The 27090-nt window shown below is 41.4% G+C and overlaps 1 protein-coding gene across 6 annotated transcripts in view; it reads right to left on the bottom strand.

Annotated features, from left to right (window-relative positions):
* Positions 1–27090, bottom strand: part of LOC111875636 (WD repeat-containing protein 18) — a 62905-nt gene that overhangs the window by 7887 nt on the left and 27928 nt on the right. Inside the window, exons 1-3 of one of the 6 annotated variants that reach the window (XM_023872067.2) lie at positions 19730–19915; positions 7230–7411; positions 3064–3375 (exon numbers count right to left, since the gene is read on the bottom strand). In XM_023872067.2, the coding sequence (XP_023727835.1) occupies positions 3064–3375; positions 7230–7378 (461 nt within the window). In that variant the 5' untranslated portion in view covers positions 7379–7411; positions 19730–19915. The other 5 variants (XM_023872048.2, XM_023872076.2, XM_023872058.2 and 2 more) reach the window with 5 other exon arrangements.

Raw genomic sequence — 27090 nt, 5'->3', positions numbered from 1 at the left:
AGATGAATTGAAAAAAAAGTATTATGCAGAATAAATGAAGGTAATATATGAAAGTTTAATAAACAAAAAGTTCTGGGAAGAACTTCAATACACACACTTTCTTTAAATTATTTTGTGCATTTTGTTAACATTAAGATGTCTACTACTATAGCTGCCACCTAAATAAACATCTTTCAGATAAGAAATATAATTTTGCTTCATTATTGTGTGTGCAATTTCTAACATAAAGAATCAGCAAGCACATTTTTTCTTTCTTGATTCCCAATTTCACATTATTCTCATTGAATATCATGTTTGAGCAATAGGTAGTGCTCCTGCTTCATATTTGGGAGTGCAAAAGATTCCGAGTTGGCAGAACCTGAACTGTAGTGGTTGTTAGTTTGGCCCCTTTCTAGACAGGAATATGGTGATAATGGAAATTGTGGTCTGTGTGAAACTACATAATCTTTTGAGATTAAAGGATTCACAACAGGTAAATCTGTTATAAAATGCAATTATTAATTAAGCCATTAGGATGACCATCTTACTTACTTACTTACTTACTCATGGAGCTGAGCCCTTCTGGAGGAGCCGCCAATTCTGCAGCTACTCAAGAATTTTCCAGCATTTTATGGAACCCGAAGGTTCATTACAGTGTTCACAACAGCCCTTCAATGGTCCCTATCCTGCGCCAGATCAATCCAATCATATCTCTCTAAGATACATTTTAATATTGTCCACCCCACCTACACCTTGGTCTTCCCAGTGTCTCTTTCCTTCTGGTTTTCCCATTAGTATCCTATATGCATGCCTTGTCTCTCCCATTCGTGCTACATGACCTGCCCACCTCATCCTCCTTGACTTGATCATTCTAATTATACTTGGAGAAGAGTAAAAGTTATGAAGCTCCTCATTATGCAGGTCATAATAACATATACACTTTAAAATTCAAGAAATTAAAAATAGACATACACTGATAAGTGGATGTGTTTANGGGGGGGGGGAAGTGATCAATGAAAATGTATTTAGTTATGATGTGGCGGTGATCAAGTGTGGTTTTTGGTGAACCTGAAGTTTGGTGCAGAAGATGTTTTTTCCCTAGGTGTAGTACTTATTCTGTTGAAGGAACTGGGTTGAAAGCATATAGATTGCATGGTGTTCTCATGATTTTGGAGGATAAATCAGATGTTGATCATATCTCAATGATTTGTAAATACTGTGGAAATGGTCATGACCTAATTTGAGACTCTTTCCCAAACTTTACTTGGAAGGACTGTGGAAAACCATACAGACAGTCAATCAGTGGCCCCTGTATCAAAATTTGAAGCCAGGACCTCCTGTTATAAATTTTACCCATGTGGGTATCAGGCTGATAGTTAACTTAATAAGTCAGTTAGGTAACAAACGTATTTGCCGTGAATCCCTTCATCCTACAAGTACAATATTACATGGTTATACACACAAACATCCACTTCCAGTGCTGTCGTGTTTCTTTCTCTGAAATGGCAGAATTACCATCTACTACAATCAATTGTTAATCTTTTAACACTTACACCAAGTGAATTTATAAGCACTACTTGATGGTAATTAACCATTATCATTATCCATAATCTGGATGTCTTTTCAGTTTAATTATAGCTTGTCCCTGGCATTGACATCCTGTCACTTTGAACTGGCCAACTAAATGGAATAACTGGACACTAGACATGAGTCTGACATCAAATTATGGTGGCTTCCATTGCAACCTCTTGTAGTGTCACAAAGGCTTGTCCCAACCCTGTAGTCTCATAATGTCTGATTCTGACGTCTTGGGTCATGTCTTTTACTAAATTATATAGCATGTCAAGATGTTAAAATGTCTCCATTTAAAAATATAATATCTACCCCTGCCATTTTCATAAACCAGTTGGGTCCTGTATCTGGAACTAACTAATCACTTTCCTTTCTCTAAATTTGGTGTAACTTATTATATAGGGATTCATGGTCTCAGGGCTTTGAACTGTAACATTAAATAAGAAGTGTATAAGAACAAGATGACTTGAGTTGACTGATGCATTTTCTCTGGTTGTTGCTCAGTGGCTGCTGGCCAGACTTAAGTCGGCTAGCCTTATACTAAATATGCTAGACAGTTCAATAAATACTCTATATTCTGTAGTGAGCATTCACTCTATGTGGTTTGAATACATACCCAAGTAGGGCAATTGACAATCATCTTCATTGAATTATGCTACCGCTTGGCCAATATAATTCAGTCAACCCACCAATATCTTGGGTCATGAGAGTAGACCACCCTCCAGAATAGGTATCTTATTTACAATCAGTGACTCACTGATCATTCAAACATTCAATGTTATGTGATCCGAGCTACTGAGAGCATCATGAGGCAAACCAAGAATAAATACATGTTAACATCTCTAACAGTGTATTAGTTACTGCAATCAAATAGAAAAGTGAATATACATTTTTCATTATCACGGAGCTGTCATTACATGTGCTACAAAGGTAGGCCACACAATGGCATGCATCAAGGCATGTAACAGTCAAGACATGATGTTTGCGACAGGATGCAAAGAAAGGAGCACAGTTGAAACAAATGAGATTATGAAAACTGCCGCACACTGGTCTGAGTCATGATGCTGATGAATCATGAATGAAGCAAGACTGCGTCTTTTGTCTCGTGTCTTGATGGTTGTCATCACGCAGTTGGTGTGCGGCTGCCCTAAGAAATGATGCGTTTTCTATACCACAAACTTTCAGGAGTCTACAAGACAGGTAGCCACCAGTTTTTTTACCCATTTTTGAAATTTTCATGTTGGTATCGTTGTTGGAAATTAAAATGAGTGAATATGGCATACCCTTCATTGGCATGATTCAAACAGCAAATTAATTAAATATTCAATGAGTTTAAAAGTTACTGGTGGGAGGGCATGTCGACATGACACTCCATAAGCCAGCCTTTCCTTAGAAATAACAGTCTAGATCACCACGATAGACAGCAAGGTAAAAGAAGAAATAGGCACCTTACTAAGCCAGTTGTAATCATTATAAATCATTTTCATAACAAATATTACACATTTCACTGACCTTTGTTTGTAATTATCCTGCTTCTGTTCTTCTTCACCAGACTTAATTTTTGAGAAGATCTGTTCAAGTCGAGAATTCAAAACAGAACTCTCCAGCCTCTTGTATTTCTCAGAAAAAAATTCTTTCCCCTTTCCATAATCAAGTATCATTTCCACTTCATCTTCAGTGAGACCAAATGACTTAAGATTTTCAATACGGTTGGCTCGTTTTGTACAATTTTCGAATTCTTGTAGGGAAATCTGTCCTGAGGTGTATTTGGTCAATGGAACATATTCTGCTGATTTGTGAAATTGCTTATTCTGCTTCAGTTGACTGGAATTAGATGAGAATGTTTCTAAATTAATATAGAGGTCCACCATAATTGACCATTAGGCCACAAATATCTACAATGTGCAATGAATAAAGACTATGAATTTTTCTTTGTTATTCCTTTGAGTCCTGTTGTCCTCTAAGCACACAGTCATACCAACTGTACTTCATACAGGCAGCACTTCTGGAATGAGTCAGCCACATGACAATACATAAAGACATTTATTCCTTGAGCAGGACTGAAATCTGTGATCCCAGGAATCATAAAATCATGCACACCTCAGACTGCTGGCACTGAAATTGGCAAGGGCTCTAATTACATGCTATAAACACACAGCAAGAAAAATAAGAAAGGTTAACGAGTAAATAAATGAAATTTGATGAATGAACCTGTGCTGGAGTTTGTGACAGTTCTTTGATAAATAAACATGTCAATAATGGAAGAAAATAGGATGAAGTTGGAGAAATAATTCATAGTGACACATTTTCTCAGACAATAAAATATATATTCTGCAATTGGAGAATAAGAATGGGCAAATATGCCCTTCAGTGTTGAGTATATTAAAAATTTGTTTTATTTCTTCAAATTGCCTCTCTGTTGTTTAGGTAGAAATAGGATGCTATGTATTTTAAATGAAGTGAACATCTGTCAGATGGAAAAATGATGACTGATGCTTGAACAGCATTTTTGATGGCAAGTGTTTGATAGATTTTGTTACCTCCACAATCAGCTTCATATATATAATAAAAGATATACAGGCCTATTATAAAATGTATATAATTTGTAATTTATATATATTATATAATTTATTAATATCTTCACATTATAATATTTATGTCTCAGCTGAACACTTTACTGAGATACACCCAAAAATGTACCAGGCTCTGGTCCTTATAATTACTTAATATTGTGACATGATGCCTGAAAGCCGGAGCCAGCAAGTAATAATCGAGGTATTGTTAAGCTATAATGATGGAAACAGTGCTTCTGTTGAATCTGCTCCTAGGCTATATAACGAGGTTCCCGGGCCAGCTAAGAAATAGAATTGAGGGAGTCTCTTGAGTTGGCAGTCGAGACAATTGAGAAGAAATGGCAACGAGTTCAGGTGAGACTTGAAAGTCAGCCTGTGAAGAGAAGACTTAGTGTATGATTTGAAGACTTTCTGTGTGCTGTAGTTACAGTAAGACTGTTATAAATCTTTTGCCAGGATGTTCCTAGTGAAGACTGATAAGATTTAGCATGTCCTGGTGATTTTTGTATGGAAATCAACAATGTTATAATTACTTTTAGTTATGAAATGAGTGTAAAGTGGTCAATAAATCCAACTATCCAATCCATACCACGTCTATAGTCACACATCCCTAAAATCATGACAATATTAATGAAACTTCTACACTCTCTAGAACAGATGTCATATATGTTTCACCATATATTGAACAGATGAACAGATAAAGTGACAGGCAGATGAACATGATGAACCTCATCTGTACATGGATTTTAAATTTTATTTTTGAAACACTTTTTTCTTGACAAGAGGCTATTACAACCATCATGGATGCCTATTGTCTGAGGTATTTTAATATATTGCCATGTGATGAGTGGTTAACGACAGGCTTTGGATGGGTGATTGGATTTACTGAACACTTATACACACAATGCATATCTACAAGGAACTATAATAGCCTCACTGGCTTACACACTCTAAACAACACTGTAACTGCAACATACATAAAATCTTCTTTCTTCACTAGCAGTTTTTTGGTAACAGATCGTAACAATGTCCTCCGTTAAAGTACTTTCTGGCTGGCGAATATTCCACAATTGATTAAGCTCAAAGTTAAAGTTACTTTATGACTGGCGGTTTACAGCAAATTAGTTTGTCTTGATGACAAGCCCCTTGAGAACGATGGCCAGAGATTTTTCCAAATGAAACCTTACAGTAATAGTCCTTAAGTGATATCCTCTATGGCGAGAAGATGGGTTTGTCCCTTATGAATATGTTTGGCCTTTCGTCAAGATTAAAGAAATACTAAGTTCAGTCAGAGTCAGAATCAGAGTCAGAGTTACTTTATGACTAGCGGTTTACCTTCAATCAGGTAGTCTTGGCAACAAGACCCTTTAGACCATGGCCAGAAAATTTCTTTTCAACTGAATACTTGCTTTATTAGTCCTTATGTAATATCCTCTCTGACAAGAGGATGGGTCTGAGGTTTACAACTGCTGCTGGTCCTCGTCAGCACAGTCATTCTCAGGGCGACTCCCGCAGGTCTCATGACAACATTTTATTGTCTCAAATTCGAGACTCCCCCAACCTGGAGGGCCAGGTCACCGTATTTTGATGCCCCAGGAACAGGGTGGCCCAGTTATAGCCCCAAGAACTGGGTTCCTTTTCCATGGTCTCCTATGACTCGCAGGACTATGGTGGAGGTACTCGATCCTGCCTCCAGATGGGAGGATGACTAAACTGAATCTGATTCTAAATCTTATATTATGACCGACAATCAGTCAGTCAGTCAGTCAGTCTGTCTTGGAATAAAGCACCCATCTGGGGCTTAAGACCAGATTTTAATTACTGTAAGATAGTTGCGGGTTTGTTGATGTGGGGCATTATCTCTGACGAGAGGATGGGTCTGTCGTTTACATTTGCTGCTGGTCCTCACCAGCACAGTCATTCACAGGTCCGAATCCTGTGGGACTCATGACCGTATCTTACTGTCTCAGATTCGAGACTTCCCTTTTCGTTGCCTCATATGACTCACAGGGCTATGGTGGAGGTACTGGACCTTGCCTCCACACGGGAAATGATAAGCTCAAAGTCAAAGTTACATTTCTCCGACCAATGGTGGTGGGGTTTGGTACAAGTAATTCATGATATATGGCACTGTGATGCTTTCATGTGGCATAACATTCTTACCAAGTTTTATGAGGATCAGTACAGGCATTGAAGCAATATCAAGGTTTTGTCTCAGAAATTTGAAAGGCTATAATGTTGGCATTATGATGGAAGGAATTTATAAGTAGGCCATTGAAATGGGTTCAGGTGGCATGATATACGTACAATGTCCCATGATAATCAGCTCAGGTATAACATTTTGGTTATTACCACAACAATCAATGATGGTATTACTGATGGAAAGGACTTATGGAGTATGAAGTTGAGACGGATTCATGTAGTATGTTATACAGACCAAGTTTCATGACAATTGGTGAAGGTGTTTAAACATTATTAAGGTTTAGCTTCAGAAATTTAAGAGGATGTAATGTTGGTAGGTTCATAAAGATTGGTTCAGGTGTTCAAAAGTTAATAGGCAGGAATACATATACAGAGCCACAGACATAAATGTAATCTCATACACTTAGAGTACAAATGTAGTACATGCATGACTGTGTGAGACGTTATCAATAACAACTATTACAATCAATGGATAGGTATAGGAAAACCCATCGCATGGCCTTCATGCTTGCCACATTTGAATCCTCTGGATTTTTATCTGTGGGAACACCTAAAAGCCCTTGTGCATGCAGCTCATGTTGACAACAGAGAAGCACTTCACCATCACATTGTGGATGCCTGTCAGACTATCCGAAACTAATCTTGCATCTTTCGATGGATGGGGTGGTCCATGATGAAATGTGTTGGTTATGCATTGAATACCATGGAGGATATTTTGAGCACTTATTATAAACGTACACTTTTAGTTATAACTTGCAAATTAAATGTTTCCAGACACATACTAATATGGGCATTTCTCTTGTTTTGGTATGTGGAACTCATGGCCAAAGTTTCAGTTACTCCTTGTATACCTCAGATAAACCTAGACTGTGCAAAGTGTAGCTATGATGTGAAGATACTTACTCTGACAGACTAATATGGGTATCTATCTGCTTCCGCACAAGGTGCTTTATGAGTCGTTCTCCTTCTGATTCAACACGTTCTGTTGGTTCATCAGCTAATGAGGATTTCTTCTGATAGATCTTAGCCCTTGAACTCTGGACTTTTGCCATGTTTCCTTTAGTTTCCTCACATTAATGTTCTACCTGTAAGAACATGATATAAACATATACCACATTTAAAGAAAAAACTGTTGAAAACATTTTCAACTTTGCAGACCAGAGGTTTATGAACCATGGTACAGTGAAATCTTTCAGATGGTACAAAGAAAAATTGAATGTTTGCCTTATTCTTGTATCCCACTTAAGAAGAAAAATCACCCCTAGGTCTTAAGTGGTCTACTTTCTTCATGTATGCTAAAATTGTGTGTGCATTTCTCATCTCTCTCACGAGTGCTACATGCCCCATCAACCTTATTCTTTGTGATTATATTACTGTAACACTATTTTGAAAAGTAAAAGCTATTCCTGCAAAGAGGCCATGGAGGCCTGGAGCCTTGACGTCTCACAACCCTATGGGCTTCCAGGGTCTGTTATGGGGATGCTTTACCTTACCATCTTATGATATAGTTATTCATAAAATTTACATTTATAATGTCACATGGCTATAGTCGGATTTTGGACTGATGACTGGATTTATCGCACACTTATGCAACCCACTCCTACACATCACAAATCACTGTGTGACACTATGTCTTCTCAGTTTGTTACAATCTTCAATAGGCATTGCTTGGTAACGGATGTTTACGACTTTTATTCTGCTTCCGTGCTCAAGTCCCATACAGAACTCCTGTCAACTGTCAAACTAACGGGGTAGTAGCAGATGGGCTCAGTCTTATCTTCAATGAGTTTTATGTTCCAGTGCTCATACCACATCTCAGTATCAGTGAGACCTCACTGCAGCTTTATGAGAACATAGCATATATATATATACAGGTGTCATCAGCAAAGAGACCAGGTGGTTGGGGCATATCATTTATACATATTTTAGAGAATAAGGGGAAAGGACAGAAACTTGTGGCACCCCTGCTTGTACATCCCTTGGCGTAGATATTTCACCTTCAACCTAAACTCTAAATTTTCTCTGAGAGAGAGAAAAAAAAAAGAGCTATTAAGCTTGATTAGATGAACCAAAAATTTTAATTACGATAATTCATATAGCAAGCCAAAGTGCCATGTTGTATCAAGGTTTCTTAAATATCCAAGAATACAGTAGCCGTACAATGTTGGTGAAATTTAAGGTGACATGGTCTGTAAGCACTGTGTAGTGAGGGGCATGGAAACCAAACTGGTTCACACTCAAGGCACCTACTTAGAACGAATTTACTTATTACTCCATATTCTCGAGAGTAGATTGTAAATACTGTCACGTGTTGGGTGTATGTCATGCGACAAGTAACTTCACGCCTTATTGGATCTAGTGAATTTATTGAACACTCGCTCTTACAATCACAAACTTTACAATCTCAATATTACTGCCACTGGCAGTATCACAATTACTTCTCATTTCCATTCACTCTGAAGAGTGCAAGACTGCAACTGGCTGGTTACTCTCTCTCTAGCAACTCACTCACTCATTACTGGCTTAATCCTCACTACTCACTCACTACTGAATAGTGCTTGCTGCTCTTTATTTAGCCTCGGCACGGACAACACAGAAAACAGTTACGTGATAGGTACCACTGTTGCCTGACGCCGTGTTAACTGATTGCCTAGCAACAGTCGTTGCACGGGCTTCCCTGTTGTGTGACGCCGTGTTTACCGGTGTTGCCATCAACGTTGTCGAGAGTTGTCTCCTGCTGCATAGAAACTGCAGTATCCTGTGGTAACAACACAGCTGCTCATCTGCTTTATCACCGCGGNGCAGTGTTTACCGAGTGTTGCGTACTGGTGGAAGGAGTGGGGGTATGTGACGTCACTCAAGGAACGCAGAGTTCACGTGACCACCACTTCCTGTTGTGCCATCCACGTCACACTGTATATATAATATAACCAAAACTTATAATAGGATCAAAATACAGATCATGTCTGCTAAAACAATGCAAATAACTAATAAAATATGACCCGTGCTTTGTGATACAAGTCAGAAGTTGGGTTAGTCCTCATCCTTTACAATCATCAGCTGACTTCAATTAATATAACTCCACTGAGATGGAATTGCCCCTGCTGGTGTTAAGGATTAATCAGGCAGCTGATTTCACAGGCGCTGTGCCCTCAACAATCTCTGCCTTCCATCATCATCATCATTTTCATTATAATACACAATGTAAAGAAAAGAGGTCTACCAGTGTTATTGTATTTGCTTAGAGATCTGCAGAATTTGTATACCCTTACCTCAGAGTAATCGGTAGTTTTCTCCAACTGACACACCCACCCACCCACTAATGTAGCTGAGCTCTTCTTGAGAAGCCACCAATTTTGCAGCTACCCAAGAGCTTCCCAGCATTTTATAGTTTATTACTGTGAGCCATGTTTACTATCATGGCTCCCTGCGGCGGCCTGCGCCCCTTCACCTTTCCCTCAGAGTTCTAGTGTTCTAAAATATTGTCGTCCATGCTTACGTGATCCTCCCCTTTCCCCTCCAGCTTTTTCTAGCTTGTTCGGAGTTTTAGTTTAGGAAGGAGGGCACGATAGAGCCCCACTCGGTTACTAGCAGTCAGAGGAGGTGACCAACTTCTGTTCGGATTTGGTCTAAATTCGGTTTGGGTTTCTTCTTCTGGCTGGGGAAGTGTAACGTCTCCCTTGGTTTTGGGACAAGTGGTAGCTAATTTGAGCGTTTTTGGAGCATTTATCTTATCTTGCCTGGCATTTTTTGTATTGCTCCGACTTTAAAGCCGAGCTGTATTTGACTTGTTAACAAGTGTGCTCATATCTCTTGCGATTATGACGGAGTGGCTCGCCGTCAATGTGGTAACTGAGCGAAATTCTGTTTGGAGCTTGTTTTTTTTTAATTTACGTTCGTCTTGTTTTTCTTTTGTCTTTTTTATGCGCACTGAGGGAGAGAGATCCCCCCCCTAAATATGCGACGTCGCTGTTTGGGTGTCGGGAGTAGAGTCTGTATTTTATTGTATTGTATTGCTTTATTTTGTTATATTAAACATAGGTTAATCTTGTTATCTGGAGATTTTCCTGGCTATCGTCAGTCAAGGCATACAGCCTGGACACCCCACTATCTCGGAGATAAAGGCATTGGGAAATAATGTAAAGAAACCAGGGACGAAAGCGGTGTCCTCTCCTTTCTAAGTGGGTTAAGAGGGGAGGGGCTGCTGAAATGGTAGCAGAGCGTGGTTCGATATATATTTTGTTTTAAGGGTTCTTGTGGGTTCTGGCGGAGAGAAACCGGCCTTCTTCGTGGGCAGCTAGGTTGTGCGCTACTTTGTGGAACAGGGTGTAATGCCCTGTTTCCTTGGTCTGTACCCGTCTTGCATTTGTTGCTGTGTATTGTGACTAGAGTTGTAGAGTGCAACCTGGTTGTGTACGAAGTTTTGGAACGGGGTGTTCCTGGTTCTGTTGGCTGTACTGGCATTTACTTGTGTTGTGGTCCATGCCTGAGACCCCTGAGACTATGCCACTTGCCCGGCTCCACGCTATGTCCAAGCCGCAGTAGGAGGAGTTGGCAACAGTCAATTGGGCCTGAAAGCTGATGGAGTGTTGGATGACTTGAGGGAGCGGGTGAAGGAGAACGGAGCGCAATCGAGCCTTTCCTGCCTTCTCCAAGCACGGAAGCTATGTCCACTTTAGTAACTAAGACTGAGTCCCCGGTCACTGAATCATTGAGTCAGGACAGATCGTATGGGAGTAAGACGAAGATTAAATTAGTAGTAGATGCTCTGAAAAGTCCCCTTCCTGGTGAACAAGGACCCGGAAAATGTTCTGAAATCTTTAATGGCCGTGAAGGGAGTCTACGATTTAAACCTGGTCACCGACTTCGAATTTATTTCTCTCTTGGTCGCTAGGACGTCAGCTAGGATAACTTCAATTTTGGGAGCCCACCTGAATTCTACTCGAAATTGGGGGATGGTTCGCTCCGAGACTGTCGACACCTTTCTCCCCCCTCGGGTGAAGGAACTTATCCTTGTACGTTTTGGATCGTGTTCAATCTTCGTCAGACCATTTAATGGCTATATAATGGCAGTGGTGTGCCGAGTGGAACCAACTGGACTCCACCCCACGCTAATCGAATTAAAAAAGAATGGCGGTGATAGCGGCGGCTGAGATTTTAGGGTTTAAAAGGGGGGAGTCTCGGGCTGGTTCGCCACATTCTACAGAATCTGCACCCTCGGGTCAAGGGTCACCTTTAGTTCGCAACCAAGCTGGAGTCCGTGAAGGACTTGTACACCCTCGCGACGACCGTAGCCGAAGGAGTGGCGGTTGAAGAGTAAATCGCTGGCTGCTACCTCGCGGCATGGGGGGGGGGCTTCTGGATCCACTCGCAGCAGTATGGTAGTAACCGGATCTGCTCCGGTTGGGGTTGATAGAAGAGCGAGATGTTAGGGGTGTGGCGAGGGTGGACATTTTCGGGGCAACTGCCCCGTGGGTCAGGCGAGTCGTAATGTTGGCGTGTCGGGAAACGCACACGCTCGGGAGTAGAGGGTAAATCCCGAGCGCCAGGACCAGTCCAGTCCCAGAAAGGGTCGTATCGACCGGCGGGGTGCAACAGTAACCCGTGGGTCCTCCCGAGTATTCAAGATTTCTGCTTGCCGGCCGTGTTTGATTCTGGGTCATCCGTCTCCTTCGTGAGACAGGACGTCACGGACGAAATAAAAAACTTAGGATTGCCCTACACGGTGCAAACGACGGAGGAACGTTGCCAGGCTGACTTTTCTCAGGAATTTACACTCGTCTGCGACGCGAGCGACGTCGCTGTTTCGGCAGTCTTTAATCAGAGGCAAGGGGTAGAATTAGCTCCGATTGCCTACAGTAGCTGTATGCTTTCTCCTACTGAAAGGAAATACTCCATCCACGAGGAGTGCCTCGCTGTGATCTGGGGCTGTGAAAAATACCGGACCTATTTGGAACATAGTCAATGGGAAAACAAACGTTGTGGCCGACTGTCTTACCAGACAGTACAAAGATCCTCCAACCGATGCCCTGGTGGACAGCGAACTTCGTGATTTCGGCAGCCGTGCGTATCACTTCGGACTGCTGGAAACTCCCTGGAGGCTGTACGGAGCCCGGGAGTAGTGGGTCGACGTATTGAGGGCGACGGTGGTAGTGGACTGCTGTATGTGGTGAACTTGTGATTTCCGCAGCCGGGTTTATCATTTCGGACCACGGTGGGGCGAGCAATGTTCTGACAGTGTATTCAGTGTGTGATAGTGGTGGAGAAAATTCATGAGTTCGGGATTAAGACGCGGACGTTTCGCTGTGCCCTAGAACAGATTGTTCTACTGTGAAGGGGGAGAGAGTGAGCCATGTTTACTATCAGGGCTGCCTGCGGCGCCCCCCCCCTCACCTTTCCCAAAGAGTTCTAGTGTTCTAGAATGTTGTCGTCCATGCTTACCACGTGATCCCATCATTTTCCCCTCCAGCTTTTTCTAGCTTGTTCGGGGTTTCAGGAAGGGGGGCACGATAGAGCCCCACTCGGTTACTAGCAGTCAGAGAAGGAGGTGACGAACTTCTGTTTGGATTTGGTCTAAATTCGGTTTGGGTTTCTTCTTCTGGCTGAGGAAGTGTAGCGTCTCCTTTGGTTTTGGGACGAGTGGTAGCTAATTTGAGCGTTTTTGGAGCATTTATCTTATTTTGCCTGGCATTTTTGTATTGCTCCGACTTTAAAGCCGAGCTGTATCTGACTTGTTAACAAGTGTACTCGTATCTCTCGCGACTATGACGGAGTGTCTCACCGTCAATGTGGTAACTGAGCGAAATTCTGTTTGGAGCTTTGTTTTTTCTTAATTCAAGCTCATCTTGTTCTTTTTTGTCTTTTTTATGGGCACTGAGGGCGAGAGATCCCCTCCTAAATACGCGACGTCGCTGTTTGGGCGTCGCGAGTAGAGTCTGTATTTCTATTTTATTGTATTGCTTAATTTTGTTATATTAAACATAGGTTAATCTTGTTATCTGGAGATTTTCCTAGCTATCGCCAGTCAAGGCATACAGCTTGTACACCCCACTATCTCGGGGATAAAGGCATTGGGAAACAACGTAAATGAACCAGGGACGAAAGCGGTGTCTACCCCTTTCTAAGTGGGTTAAGAGGGGAGGGGCTGATCAACTGTGTTCACAAGAACTCTGCACTGGTCTCTATCCTGAGCCAGATCAATCCAATTCATACCATCCCATCATATCTCTCTAAGATCCATTTTAATATTGTCCACCTACCTATGCCTTGGTCTTCCTACTGTTCTCTTTCCCACCAATATCCTATATGCATTTCTATTCTCTGCCATTCGTGCTACATGCCCTGCCCCCCTTATCCTCCTTGACTTTATCATTCTAATTATACTTGGAGAAGAGTACAAGTTATGAAGCCCCTCATTATGCAGTTTTCTCAAACCTCCTGTCACTTCACCTCTCTTTGGTCCAAATATTCTCAACACCCTGTTCTCAAACACCCTTAGTCTATAATCCTCCCTTAATGTCAGAGACCAAGTTTCACACCCATACAGAACCACAGGCAAAATTATAGTTTTGTATATTCTAATTTCTTGTTTTTGGACAGCAGAAGAGAAGACAAAATGATCTGGACTGAATGGTAGCAGGCATTACCTGAGTTCAATCTCCTCTTAATTTCCTCCTCAATCATGTTTAGATTTATCATCATCATTCCCAAATATCTGAACTGTGCCACATTTTCAAAACATCTGTTTTCTATCTTCATATCATGGTTTTGCCCTGCATTTGGTCACAAGACAGCAACATATACTTAGTTTTCTCTGTGTTTACTGCTAGACCAACTTACTTGCATCAATTAAACTTTGTGTAGATTCACATCATCAGCATAGACCAACAGCTGATGTGCCCCATTTAATTTCAGTCCCACCTGGTTTTCATGAACCTTCCCAATGACATATTCTGAAGCAAAGTTGAAAAGGAGTGGCATTAAAGCATCCCCTTGTCTTAGACAATTCTGGTCTGGTTTGGTATCCCAAACTCTACCAGAATATTGTACAGTACTTCCCTCTTAACTGATTCATAGGCTTTCCTGAAGTCTACAAATAGCTGATGTACTGTATCATTGTACTCCAATTTTTTCTCCAATATCTGACGAATGCAAAAGATCTGATCTGTAGTTGGTCTGTTATGTTGAAACCCACACTGATGATCCCCAATAATTTCATCTATGCATGGGCTTAACATTTAGAGAAGAATATTGGATAAAATTTTGTATGAAGTTGATAGCAGTGATATCCCCTGATAATTACTACAGCCAGTTTTATCACCCATCTTGTGAATTGGTAAAATAACAAATTCCTTCCACTGATCAAGAAATTTTTCCTTATGCCAAATATAAGTAATTAGCTTATGGATCTTAGAACGTAATATTCCGCCTCCTGCCAGAACAAGTTCTGCCGGATAAATGGATTTATTAACAACTTGGTTACATGCACTCTCTCAATTACACTCAAATTACAGCGCTATCGCTGATTTACATAAACCTATAATCCACTGTTGCACACGCCATCACACACATGAAGTCTTCTAAATCACATGTGACATCCTCACAGATGACCTTCTGTATTCCTTGCTCCACTTCCCTTGCTCCCACCACTCTCAACTACTCGTAACTGCTTCAACAAGTCAAAGTCAAAGTCAAAGTCACATTGCGACTGACGGTCAGTCAGTCAGTAAGTCTTGGTGTCGAGCCCCACCTGAGGCTCATGACCAGATATTTATTACTGTTTGACAGTTATGGTCTTGTTTTTGTGGGGCACCCCCTCTAATGAGAGGACAGGTCTGACTTTTGCATATGCTGCTGGCCCTTGCCAGCGCAGTTTTTCTCGGGTCCAAGTCCCTTGGGACTTATGACCATATTTTACTGTCTCAGATTTGAGACTTCACTTTTTGTCACCTCCTACAATTCGCAGGGTCACAGTGCAAGTATTTGACGCTGCCTCCACACGGGTGACTCATCCTAACTGCTTCAACACTGATGAATACACTCGTTATCTAGCTTCTGCACTGACCACATGGAAAACAGCCTATATAGATGGAACGTGTTTACTGAGCTATTGGCCAGCAACAGACTGCATCGAAATCAGTTACGTGATAGCTACCACTGTTGTGTGTCGTCACAGCATAGTGCAGAGGGGTGTCTACAGAGCGTCGCATAGTGACATCTGGGTGAGGGTGTGTGATGTCACTGGCACTTCCTGTTGTGCTATCCAAGCGTTGACAGTTATTGCTTAACAATTCATCGATACAATCCACAACTCTCACACTGTGCATGTGCTCCCGGGCCTCTGTGACTCAACAGTTCCTGCATAGAGCAAATATGCCACCATGTGATATCCTAACACTAACGAACTTTATCCACTTAACTGCTGATACGATTCTCTTATATATGAAAGAATCTGTACTTAATTCATGATTTTCATTGCCCCTTTCCATGAGAGAACGTATATTCGCCTGCTGGTGCAATGCCACCTCCATCCCATCTGACCTCCTGTACTCCTGCTAAATCTAACTTCTTAACATTTCTTCTGCCACTGCTCTGAGTGAATCTGCCCTATACATACTTCTAACATTCCATGTACTGAATCTTATGTCCATTTTCTTTACCTTAGGTCGTTTATCCAAGGAATCCATCCGGGTCCGAGGCTTCTTGAGAATTTCCATAATAAGATTATTTTTAAGGTGACAAGTTGTTAGCCCCACGCCCAAGCCAAAGCTGGAGGACCACCCTTTGTCGGCTGTCTGTGACTGCTTATTCAATATATCTGCAGCTTCCCTCCATATCTGGAGGGCATCTCCTCCATTCACAACCTGAGAACGTGCCATGCCGTGGTGACAAGGGATACCCAAAAGTACACTTTTTCCAATTGGGACTGACAGATAACACTATTTGTGAAAGTTGCCTATAAGAAGATGAATCAGCCACACATATGCTATGTGATTATGAGGCCATTGCTTACTTAAGACTTAGACACCTGGGCCAATTTTTTACAGAACCAAATGACTGCTATGACGCCCCTATATGAAAGTCCTACATTTCATTCGAAGAGTACAATTAAGAGGTAACTAGAAGGGGAAGCACAACAGATCACTGAAAGTCACAGTGCAAGGACCTGATAACTGTGGTCCACCCCTTATGCAGTCATTCATCTACAAGGGGGAACCCAACTTTTTCAAAACTTCGTCAGTTGTCTGCCGGCAATCTTCCAGAATGATTCGACAATTTTTTGTCACAATTTCATCAGTTCGGGCGGTCGAAGGACGTCCACTTCGAGTTTGATCATCAGTTGACATTTCAACACGTTTGTGTTTTACTCATGGTGGCTTCCTTGTAGGCTGTCCGTAACATAACAACTGTTTCTGCTGCTGTTTTCCCAAAAAGGAATACAAATTTCACAGCAGCACATTGTTTGTGTCAATCAGCCATTAAAAAATAGACCAATTATAAAAATGTCACTTGGGAAAAATTCACCAAACACTAATGCAAACTTTTCTGACAACACCAGCAGGCATACTGAATCAGGAAGATGCTGGAAATAAATACCTAGCGGTGGAAACCTATACTACAAACGACCCGCCTTCTAGAAACAAATTCCGTTTTTTTGGGGGGTCCCCCTTCACATTCATGCTTGTTCTTATGCATGCATCTATGACCCCCATAAGAATACAATACAATACAATACAACCCCATAAGATCAGATCAATGCACATTATTTTTAAATTGAGTAAAGTTGTAACCCTCTGCTCCAGTGGAAGGAACGTGAGAGCTATTTGAGAATATTTAAGCCTGGAATCAATTACATCCAATTTATCTTCAGTAAGTATGCAGCATTTCTTCCCCCACGCAGTAAAGATGAAACTGGAGCTAAACTTCAACATTCTTGTGAAAACTACAACAGAGCACATTTCCAACATTTGCTGTAATCTGTTTTCTTTGCAACTGGCTGGGACACCAGTTTGTTGATCCTACAAGCAGTGTGAATCTTAGTTGTTCAACCAGGGACAGACACTTATGGATGAGAAGCTCAGTGATATATGGTAAGCTTTGATATGATCACACTGTATATACATACACAAAAATAAATAGAAGCATAAATGTGTTTATTTAAACAAGTAATGTTTCAATACCCATGTATTTTAACAAAATTCAATGAATTCTGTATTACATGTAGCAGGTTACACCGTGGCCTGAGTTCAAATTGTAGCCAGATACAAGCAAAGAAACCGTACTCAGTAGACTGGGATACTCCTCAGTCATGTAGGATATTCAAGTACTTAAGGTCTACAAAACCTGTAAACAAGGACTGTATTAGGTAGTCAACTTCTTAGACTTCTTTTTCTTCAACTTCTGAGCCTTCATTAGTGATTTTGAAGCTGCAGGTTGGGTTGAATTTGATCTGTTACTTTTCACATCCTCAGTTTGGTTACTGCTAAACGGTTGCAGAATCTTCTCTAGTGCAAACCCATAGAGGTCAGAATTAATCTTTTTCAGTGAAATAATTTGTTCCTTTAATCCACTGTCTTCAGTAGTACTGGAGGTTACAGCCATGTGGTCAGATTTACTATCATAATAATAATAATCATCATCTCCATACCACTTATCCTGGGTCATCTGGATACTTACTGCCACAGTTCCTTCTTCATTTAGATCTGAACTCTTCTGAAAACTACGTAACACAAGAGTAGGTTTCATTTCTTCTGAGAAAATGCATTTTGGTGCAAGGGTGAAGAATGCATTTGTGACAGGACCCTTATGATGTAAAACCTTCATGCACTGCCTGCTTGGAATATGCCACAACATTACTTCACTATCCAACGAGCCAGACAGCAATGTGACACCATCAACAGATGCAGATAAACATGTCACTGCCTTGGTATGCCCTGCAAACTTTTTAGATTTCTCTTCTTTTGAGAGATGATATTCTTGCATACGTGGTGGGGAATGTAATCCAAACTGGTAGATATTACTGTCACTACCACCTACAAATACTTCTATCTCAGTGGTATCCATTGTTACTGCTGACAAAAGACAATCATATACAACAGACAAAAGAAGATTTCCCGAAGCCAAATCATACAATTTGCAAGTTCTATCCATTGATACAGAAATAAGGCGTGCCCTCATGCCACCAGGCCCCACATATAAGTCTCGCACTGGCAGAGAATGGTCTGCGAACACATGGCGAGGTTCATTTTGACCTGAAATCATTTCACCTGCATTATTTGATACTAAATAAGCTAGTGACCAAACAAGTACAAGTCCGTCTTCTCCACCTGACACAAAGTGTGAACCATCATCAGTAAAACGAACACAACTTATTGACTGAAAGTGGCGTACAGCCACTGCAAGATGACGACCTGAAGCTATCTGCCACACATGCAGCTTCTCAGCAACTGCAGTCACACAATAACAACCATCAGGAGAAACAGCCACTGAAGTGACACATCCAGGACACACTAATCGTACACCTTTTGCCAGAACTGGTTGTTGGCTGTTAAGTTGCCATGCATGTAGCACTGGCTTTGTATGATCACTTATTATCAAGTAATCCTTTCCCAGTAAACATAACGAATGTGGTGCTGCCACTCCACCACCTCTGTATGTCATCAAAGGAGATCCTACACGTGGATCCCACATACAGGCATTCCAAAGCTGTCCAGAACCCTCACATGTTACTACAACCTCAACCACATTACTCATCTTCCTAAATAAACCTTCGGAATTGCTGTTAATCAAAATGTTGCACTGTTATGGGTATCCAACTTAAAAGGGGTCCTCCTGTAACAAAAAAACAAACAAACAAACTGATAAACATAAATAAACAAAAAATCTGGTTGCCCAACCAGTGATAATTCTGAACTACCAATTAATACACATAAGGTGCGTACGTAAGGTTTGAAATAGCGAATATATGGCTACAAACTGAATATAACGACACTGTTCAATATGTTACAATCGTCTCTTTTAAGTTGGATATCCACGAGGACTTCACATTACTTTCTGTTATAAGATTGCTAGATATGGGGTTAAATGTCAAGAATCATACAAGTAATGGCCTAAAACTACAATTATGACGATTAAAACCCATTCTGCTGACATGTGATCACGCAACCTAACCTCATACACAATATCGCATCTTCAAATACCATTTCAAAATCTTACAACACACATTGGATAATCAATATGAAGATGTAACGTATATTATTTAAACTGTATTTATTTGAACAAAGGTAACTTACCAACAGTGATTCCAGTGAAGCCACCATAAACCAAACGACGGCACCTCTAATATCGCAAACACAACTTCTTCTCCTAACCAACACGAACAAAAATTAATACAATCAACTCACCTGCACTCCGAAGAGCTTCCGCGACGTCCGCGACCGTGAGTGACCACCGAACTACTGCGATCTGTGCTTCTGTGGCTGATCCAGCGGGAAAATTTAACTGAGACTCTACTTTAATTTAAATTTGAACACGCAACGAGACATTTCCTTGTATACAGTGCAGAAGAACTGCTGGACTCGTCTTTTCCCTTGTGTTACATGAATCTATGGATCCTTCTATTCATCTCTCTATTGTTGCTAGGCAATGGCGCTGTATAGAAATTTTCCTATGACAAATTTTTGGAGATGTCGTTTTCTGGGCAGTCCATGTTCTTCCCAGAATATCTTTATTTTTAGGTTGTGTATCTAATCTTTTCCAGCCTTCTCATTCTTCGTAATATACATGTAAATTTTGTATTGGTTGTAAACTATAAAGCCATTTAAAAAATGTAGAGGAATGGTGCTAAAATCATTGTGCCCAGGACCCACCTTTGCCTTTGAGTGGCCCACATGCATTCAACATATCTATATGTATTCATGCTTTCAGCCTCAGACATTTCAGCCGTATTTATACAAGACAGACTCGTCCTCTCGTGAGAGAGGGCACCCCACAAAAACAAGACCGAAATTGGAATTAGTGATCGTCATCTGAGGTGCATGTCTGTTTCTTGAGACTTATTCTTCTCAATTTTTGGCATCGTTATGGTTGTGGAGCCTGTTCTTTTCTTGCCCTTTCCGCTGACTGCTTGCCAGTATGGCCGGTTGTCATGTTCATGGCTCTCAGTACTTCCTTCTGCTTCTGAGAAGTCTGCTTGCTGTTGCTGCTTGGGATGTGTAAAAGCTAAGGTAGGGTTGCACCTGTACTTAACTAATTAAGCACTACGCCAAGAAGATATATGGGGAGTGGATGTATAGATCCATATTTTCTTGACATCGGCAGTAGCTGCAGGTTAGTATTCAGCTTCACGCCCCTGCCGCTTTATCCCCGGGGAGAAGCCTCTGGTATCCATTGGACAGACGGTTGGGTGGACCCCAGAGCCGGTGTGGATGACGTAAAGAGAAAATTCTTGACCCTACTGAGACTCGAACTCCGACCCCCTCGTCGTCCAGCCCGTAACCAGTTGCTATACCGACTGCGCTGTGCTTGGGATGTGTGGATAGTGTAATTGTTGAGGTAGTATGGGTATTTGTAGTTTGAGGCGGTTCCTACTTAGCGTATGAAGTTGTTGCGGAGAGTCTGGTGTATATATGAGCCTTGTTGCAGTCTCTGGTGTATATATGAGATCTGTTGCGAAGTGTCTGGTGTATGTATGAGCCTTGCTGCGAAGTGTTTGGTGTATATACGAGTATAGTGTGAGGTGTTGCGCGATGGAGGACAGACCCTCATCCCGCCAGCGGTGACGTAACACTTTGGGAGAGTTGCCGTTGCTACGGTAATAAGCTAGTCAACACCCAGCCTCTCCCCGCGGTGACGTAACACGGGATGCCGCCGTTGCTACACAGCAAGAAATAACTCCCGACAGCGTTGCTAGCAACACGGCGCCAGACAACAGTGGAGCCTATTACGTGGCTGTTTCCTGTGTTGTCCGGAACGAGGCTAAATAAGGAGCAGCGAAGACTATTCAATTCTCGAGTTACGAGTTAGTTCTCAAGGCAGCAGTTACGAGTTAGCTAGCAGTGAGTAGTCAACAGTTAATTACAATCCAGTATTTGTGATACTGCCAATTCCAGTAAAGTTGAATCTGTAAACTGTGTGATTGTAAGAGCGAATGTGCAATAAAATTCGCTGTATCCAGTAAGGCGTCAAGTTATTTGTCGCGTTATACACCAAACACGTGACAATATATATGCCTTGTTGCGGAGTGTCTGGTGTATATATGAGCCTTGTTGCGGGGTGTCTGGTGTATATGAGCCTTGTTGCGGAGTATCTGGTGTATACATATGGCTTGTTACGGAGTGTCTGGTGTATATGAGCCTTGTTGTGGAGTGTCTAACGTATATATACATATGACTTGTTGCGGAGTGTCTGGTGTATACATATGCCTTCTTACGGAGTGTTTGGTTTATATACTATATATGAGCCTTGTTGCGGAGTGTCTGGTGTATATATGTGTATGAGCCTTGCTGCGGAGTGTCTGGTACACGTTGGGAATATATTGCTGGTGTCTACATCGTTTCATCGCGATTCATGTTCTGTTTGGCCAAGTCAGTCACTCTCCTTGTGCCTTGCGTGTGTTGGTCTCAGCGATGGCCACTCAGACAAACATTTGTTCATAATTATCTTTTCTTTATGGATGTAGGTCCATGAAAGTATACTGGTTAATAAAACTGTGCGCAGAAATAGCTCTTTACTCATCACTATTTTGTCTTACGAATGCTGCTAAACTTGCGAGAAGTTTGTTTCTGCAATTTCAATAAAACACATTTCATAGTAACACATCAGATAACAAACTGTTTTGGTTGCTAACTAGACGTTACCTAGTAACGAATCGTAACAATGAAAGTTCATCAACTTCTGCGATCAGATCGACACTAGTGAGGTCGTCTATTTAGGCCATTTCCTGTCAACGGATTTATATTTTCTATCCCTTGAATTTACAGGAGTGTAGTACTTTTCTCTTCTAAAATGAAATAATATTAATTTTCAATATAATTATGATAAATACACTTTCCGTTACAAAATACATATTATTGCAATAGAAGAGTCACGAACAAGAAATGAGGCAAACTGTTTTATTATTCGTCCAGTTAAAGTAAAGCCATACTTGAGAAATTCCTTTTCTTCGAGCACGTTTTACGAAGGCCGTTTCTTGGAAATGCAATTATGATCGCCGTTAGTTACCGTTCCAGTTGCGTATTTTCGCTGCACATTTCCTCTAAATTAGAGGAATATTAATTACGCATTTCATTGTGATAAATGTACCTCCTGCTAGGAAACATTTCTTACTGCAGTAGTAGGATCAGAAAACAGAATTGAGAGTGTACATCTTATTACAGTAAGTAATATAATGAATTTAAGTCAAAGGGCACTCCTTTATCTGAAAATAAAGTATTTCAGCTAGTTAATTTAAATGTTGCTCGATACGTCAGTTACTGCAGCGTCATGCGCATTTCAAGTCACTGAAGTTCGTGTTTAGTGTGGGCGTTGACGTAGTAATGTCAAACATTTAACGCATTGTTTCAACTTCGCTACTTGGAATTCACTCGTCGGTCCGACAAGAGGTACTTTGTAGCTATTCCCTAATAACGGATATGTTTTTGGATATTTTTTCAGCTACTGAAAAGTAAAGACCGGCCAAGAATAAATGAATAGAAAGTCCACAATGAGAAGAAAGCTCCTAAAACCGGTTGAGATGACCCTCCAAGACGAAAGGCCCACCGTAACGAAAACTTCCTCCGTAACAGTGACACATCCGTGCATCTGTGAACAACAGCACACAATGACGCCGTATTGTACAATCAACCTAGTGCAAAGTACGTGCGAGAAATGTAAGCCTACAACAAATGGAAGAAGTTCCTTGAAGAGGAAAGGGCCCAACATGAAAAGAGGAAGCTCCTCCAAAAAGGGAAGGCCCACCAAGAGGATGAGAAGTGTTTCTGAAGACGTAAGGCCTTCTAAGATTAGGAGAGTTTCTTCCAAGACTGTGAATGGTCCCTCTAAGGAGGAAGGGCTAAACACAAGAAATGACATTTTCTCCGCCAAGAGAAGTCCCAGTACGATAAAGAGGAATGCCGCTGAGAATAAAAGTACCACAGCGATTAGGAGAGCTTCCTCAAAGTGGATGAATGGTCCCTCCAAGGAGGAAAGATGCAACATAAGAGATGGAAGTGTCTCTGAGAAGGGAAGGCCCATCCAGAGGAAGAGAAATTCCTCTGAGAATGAACGACCTACTAAAAAAATGAGATTTTCCTCCAAAATGGTGGAGGGTCCTTCCGAGGGTGGACACAACATAAGAAATGGACGTCCCTCCGAGAAGGAAAGGCCGACCACAATGAAGATGGGTGCCTTTGAGAGCGACAGGCCCAGAGAGATTAGGATAATTCCTTCGAAGATGGTAAATGGTCCCTCCGAGAAAGAAGAATCCAAAAATAGAGATCGAAGTTTCCCCGAGAAGGAGAGGCCAATTAGAATGAAGACGAGTGTCACCGAGAAGGAAGTAACCAACATAAGAGATGGAACATCCTCCGAGAAGGACAGGACGGCCAGGATGAAGGGGAACGCCTGTGAGAACAAACGGACTACAACCATTAGGAGAATTTCCTCTAAGAGCGTGAATGGTCCCTCCAAGGAGGAAGGATCCAACATAATAGACGGAAGATTCTCCGACAAGGGAAGACCCACAAGGATGAAGAGGAGTGCCTCTGAGAACAAGAGAGCTTCTAAGATTAGGAGAGTTTCCTCTAAGAGACTGAGTGGTCCCTTAAAGGAGGAAGAACCCAAGATAAATGATGGAAGTTTGCCCGAGGAAGGAAGTCCAACCAGGGTGATAAGTAGTGCTTCTGAAAACGATAGATCTACCGAGGTTAGAGTAATTCCTTCCACGACGGTGAATTGTCCCTCCATGTGGGAAGGGTGCAACACAAAAAATGGAAGTTTCTCCGAGAAGGGAAATCCCCCTACGATGAAGACAAGTTTCTCTGATAATGACAGGCCCACTATGACTACAATAGTTCCTTCCAAGACGGTGAATGTGTTCGAGGAGGAAGAGCCCAAGATAAGAGATGGAAGTTTCTCCGAGAAAGGAAGGCCCACCAGATTGAAGGGGAGTGCCCCTGAGAAAGATAGGCCTACTAGATTAACTTTTTCCATTGTGGTGCATGATCCCTCCAAGGGGGAAGGGTCCAACTTAAGCAATGGAAGTCTCTCCGAGAAGGAAAGTCCCACCAGGATGAAGAGGCGTGCCTCTGAGAATGAAAGGCCCACTTCCAAGACAGAGGGAGCTTCACCGAAAAGAGGAAGTACCACGAAGAGGACAATTTCTGCCGATCGGGAGAGAAATGAGCACCGCTCTTCCTCTTGGTGGTCCGACATCTGCGGATGGATAAACGATTGCCCCACCCTTTCAAGGCTTTACTTACCTGAAACGAAGTTGTTTGATTTCTCTTGGCTGGGGTGCCCCTGTTGCAGCCCGAATGAAGAGACGAGGAATCATCCCATGGATGACGGGACATGAAGAGGAGCGGGGGCTGCAACATTGGCGAAATGGTCGCCTGATGTGCAGTATCTGTAATTGTGCCGACTGCCAACAATTTAGCCGCTCGACCACCAGCAGGAGGGCTTTGTATCCCAGCAGAGATATAATGACCGGCAGCAGTCAGAACATGCCAATGTCTTGGAAAGTTCAGAAATATGATCATGGTTCTCAACGGGGCCAGAATGCAGGATTTACTGTGCTGGCGAGGACCAGTAGCAGTTTAGCCGTAACCGAAACGGAACGTCTCACGACTATGCCAGAATCCTGCAGCTGAGCTGCGACCCGACGCTACGCACAATATAACACATTTACGTAGACATTTGCGTAACAAAGCAATATGTAGATAACGTACATGAACGTACAAATATAGAAAGGGCCAATATAAATTCCCTATCCACATCAGAATCCTAGAAACAGTGCCGTGCCATAGCTCAAGCGGTTAGTCGCTGGCTTCCCACTTCGGCGGCACGGGTTCGTTCCTTGGTCTGGTCAAGTGGGATCTGTGGTGGACAGAATGTCGCTGGGGCGGGGTTTCTCCGCGTAATTCGGTTTCCCCTGCCAATCTTCATTCCATCAAATTCTCCATCATCATAATCACCCGGGGCAGGCTACAATAGGCCAATCATAGGCCGACGTGCCGAGTGGACTCCACCCCCCCACTAAGAGAATTAAAACAAAATCCTAAAAACATATTTGAATGGTCCCCCCAAACATATATAATATAACCTTAATTTATAGGCATTACATTTTAATATTTTATTTATTTTATTCTAAAGTAATCTTATGTCAATATTAAGGTATTATAAATTAACCAATAAATCCTTCGACATTAAATAACAGTGATACTGTGCATATAAACATAAGGAATTTATTAAATTAATAAACAAAATTGTATTATGTGGATGTATATACAAATTATAAACTCAATAATTTAAGTTTATGGATGATGATGATGACGACTTCATGAAAAGCCGAAACATGTAGCGAAATTGTATTTAACCGAAATAAACGCACAATTAACACGATCTTGTCATCTGTTATGCCACGAAATTAATCTGTAAAGCACCTGATACAAAATTCCTTGGAATACATGTAGACAGTACACTGTCTTGAAAAATACATATAGAACAAACTACACCTAACTTAAGTGCAATGAGATCGATTAAGCACTTTATTCAACAGGAAACACTGAAGATGGTTTACCATGCCTACTTTCATTCTATTATGAATTATGGATTAATATTATGGGGGAACTCTTCACATAGTGTAAAACTATTTATGATACAAAAGAATATAATTAGAATCATTATAGGATGTAGAAGTAGAGATTCATGTAGAGATTTATTTAAGAAATTAAAAATTCTACCTCTTCAAACACAATACACACTATCGCTTCTCTTATTTGTTGTGTACAAAAAAAAAAAAATTGAATTAAATTCCATTATCTACAACATGAATACTAGACAAAAATATAACTTCCATCTATCTTCATCAAACTTATCACTCTATCAAAGTCTCCCACAAAGTATCAAAAACTTGAGTAATGATACTACACATTTAAAATCAGAGCTAAAGAATTATCTGCAAGCTCATTCCTTCTACTCTGTAGACGAATACCTCAATGTAAACAGACAATAATGTAGAATTAAGCTATATTAGTTTAAGATAGAATTACTTGTACCAGTAGGTATTCTTTTGACTTGTTCTATATCCAAAGGGTTTATGGAATGCAAATAAATTCAATTCAATTCAATAAAAGGGTGAGTGAATTATTTTGTAATTTGTCCCACCGGGACTTCAACTCGGACCCCCTGATCGTCCAAACCATAGGCAATCCCTATACCAACTGTGCTATCCCGGCTCTTCAGAGTGGCTGGCCGCCAGGAAGGCCGGACTATAAAAGTCCATCGCTTGTCAACGGCTAGCAATTCCTAGGTAACGCAATATAAGCAGCCCTTTGTCTAGGAATTCGCTTAAAAACACGAAAGCCTAACAGTTGGGTTTCCACCGTTACAAAGAGGCTAGCAATGCCTAGGTAAACGAACTGTTTGAGGCAGCTGCATCCCGACAGCGCCGGACAGGCAAACATACGTGTATATTCCCGTAGCAACGAGAGAGTCCTTTGCATGACAGCAGCGAAACCCTTCGACAAGTGTTCTCTATCCCACCCGAGTATAGGATATGACAGTA

This window comes from Cryptotermes secundus, unplaced genomic scaffold (genome assembly GCF_002891405.2).
Source record: "Cryptotermes secundus unplaced genomic scaffold, Csec_1.0 scaffold1150, whole genome shotgun sequence".
In the NCBI taxonomy this organism is placed as follows: domain Eukaryota; kingdom Metazoa; phylum Arthropoda; class Insecta; order Blattodea; family Kalotermitidae; genus Cryptotermes; species Cryptotermes secundus.
This window is presented reverse-complemented; position numbering and strand designations above follow the sequence as displayed.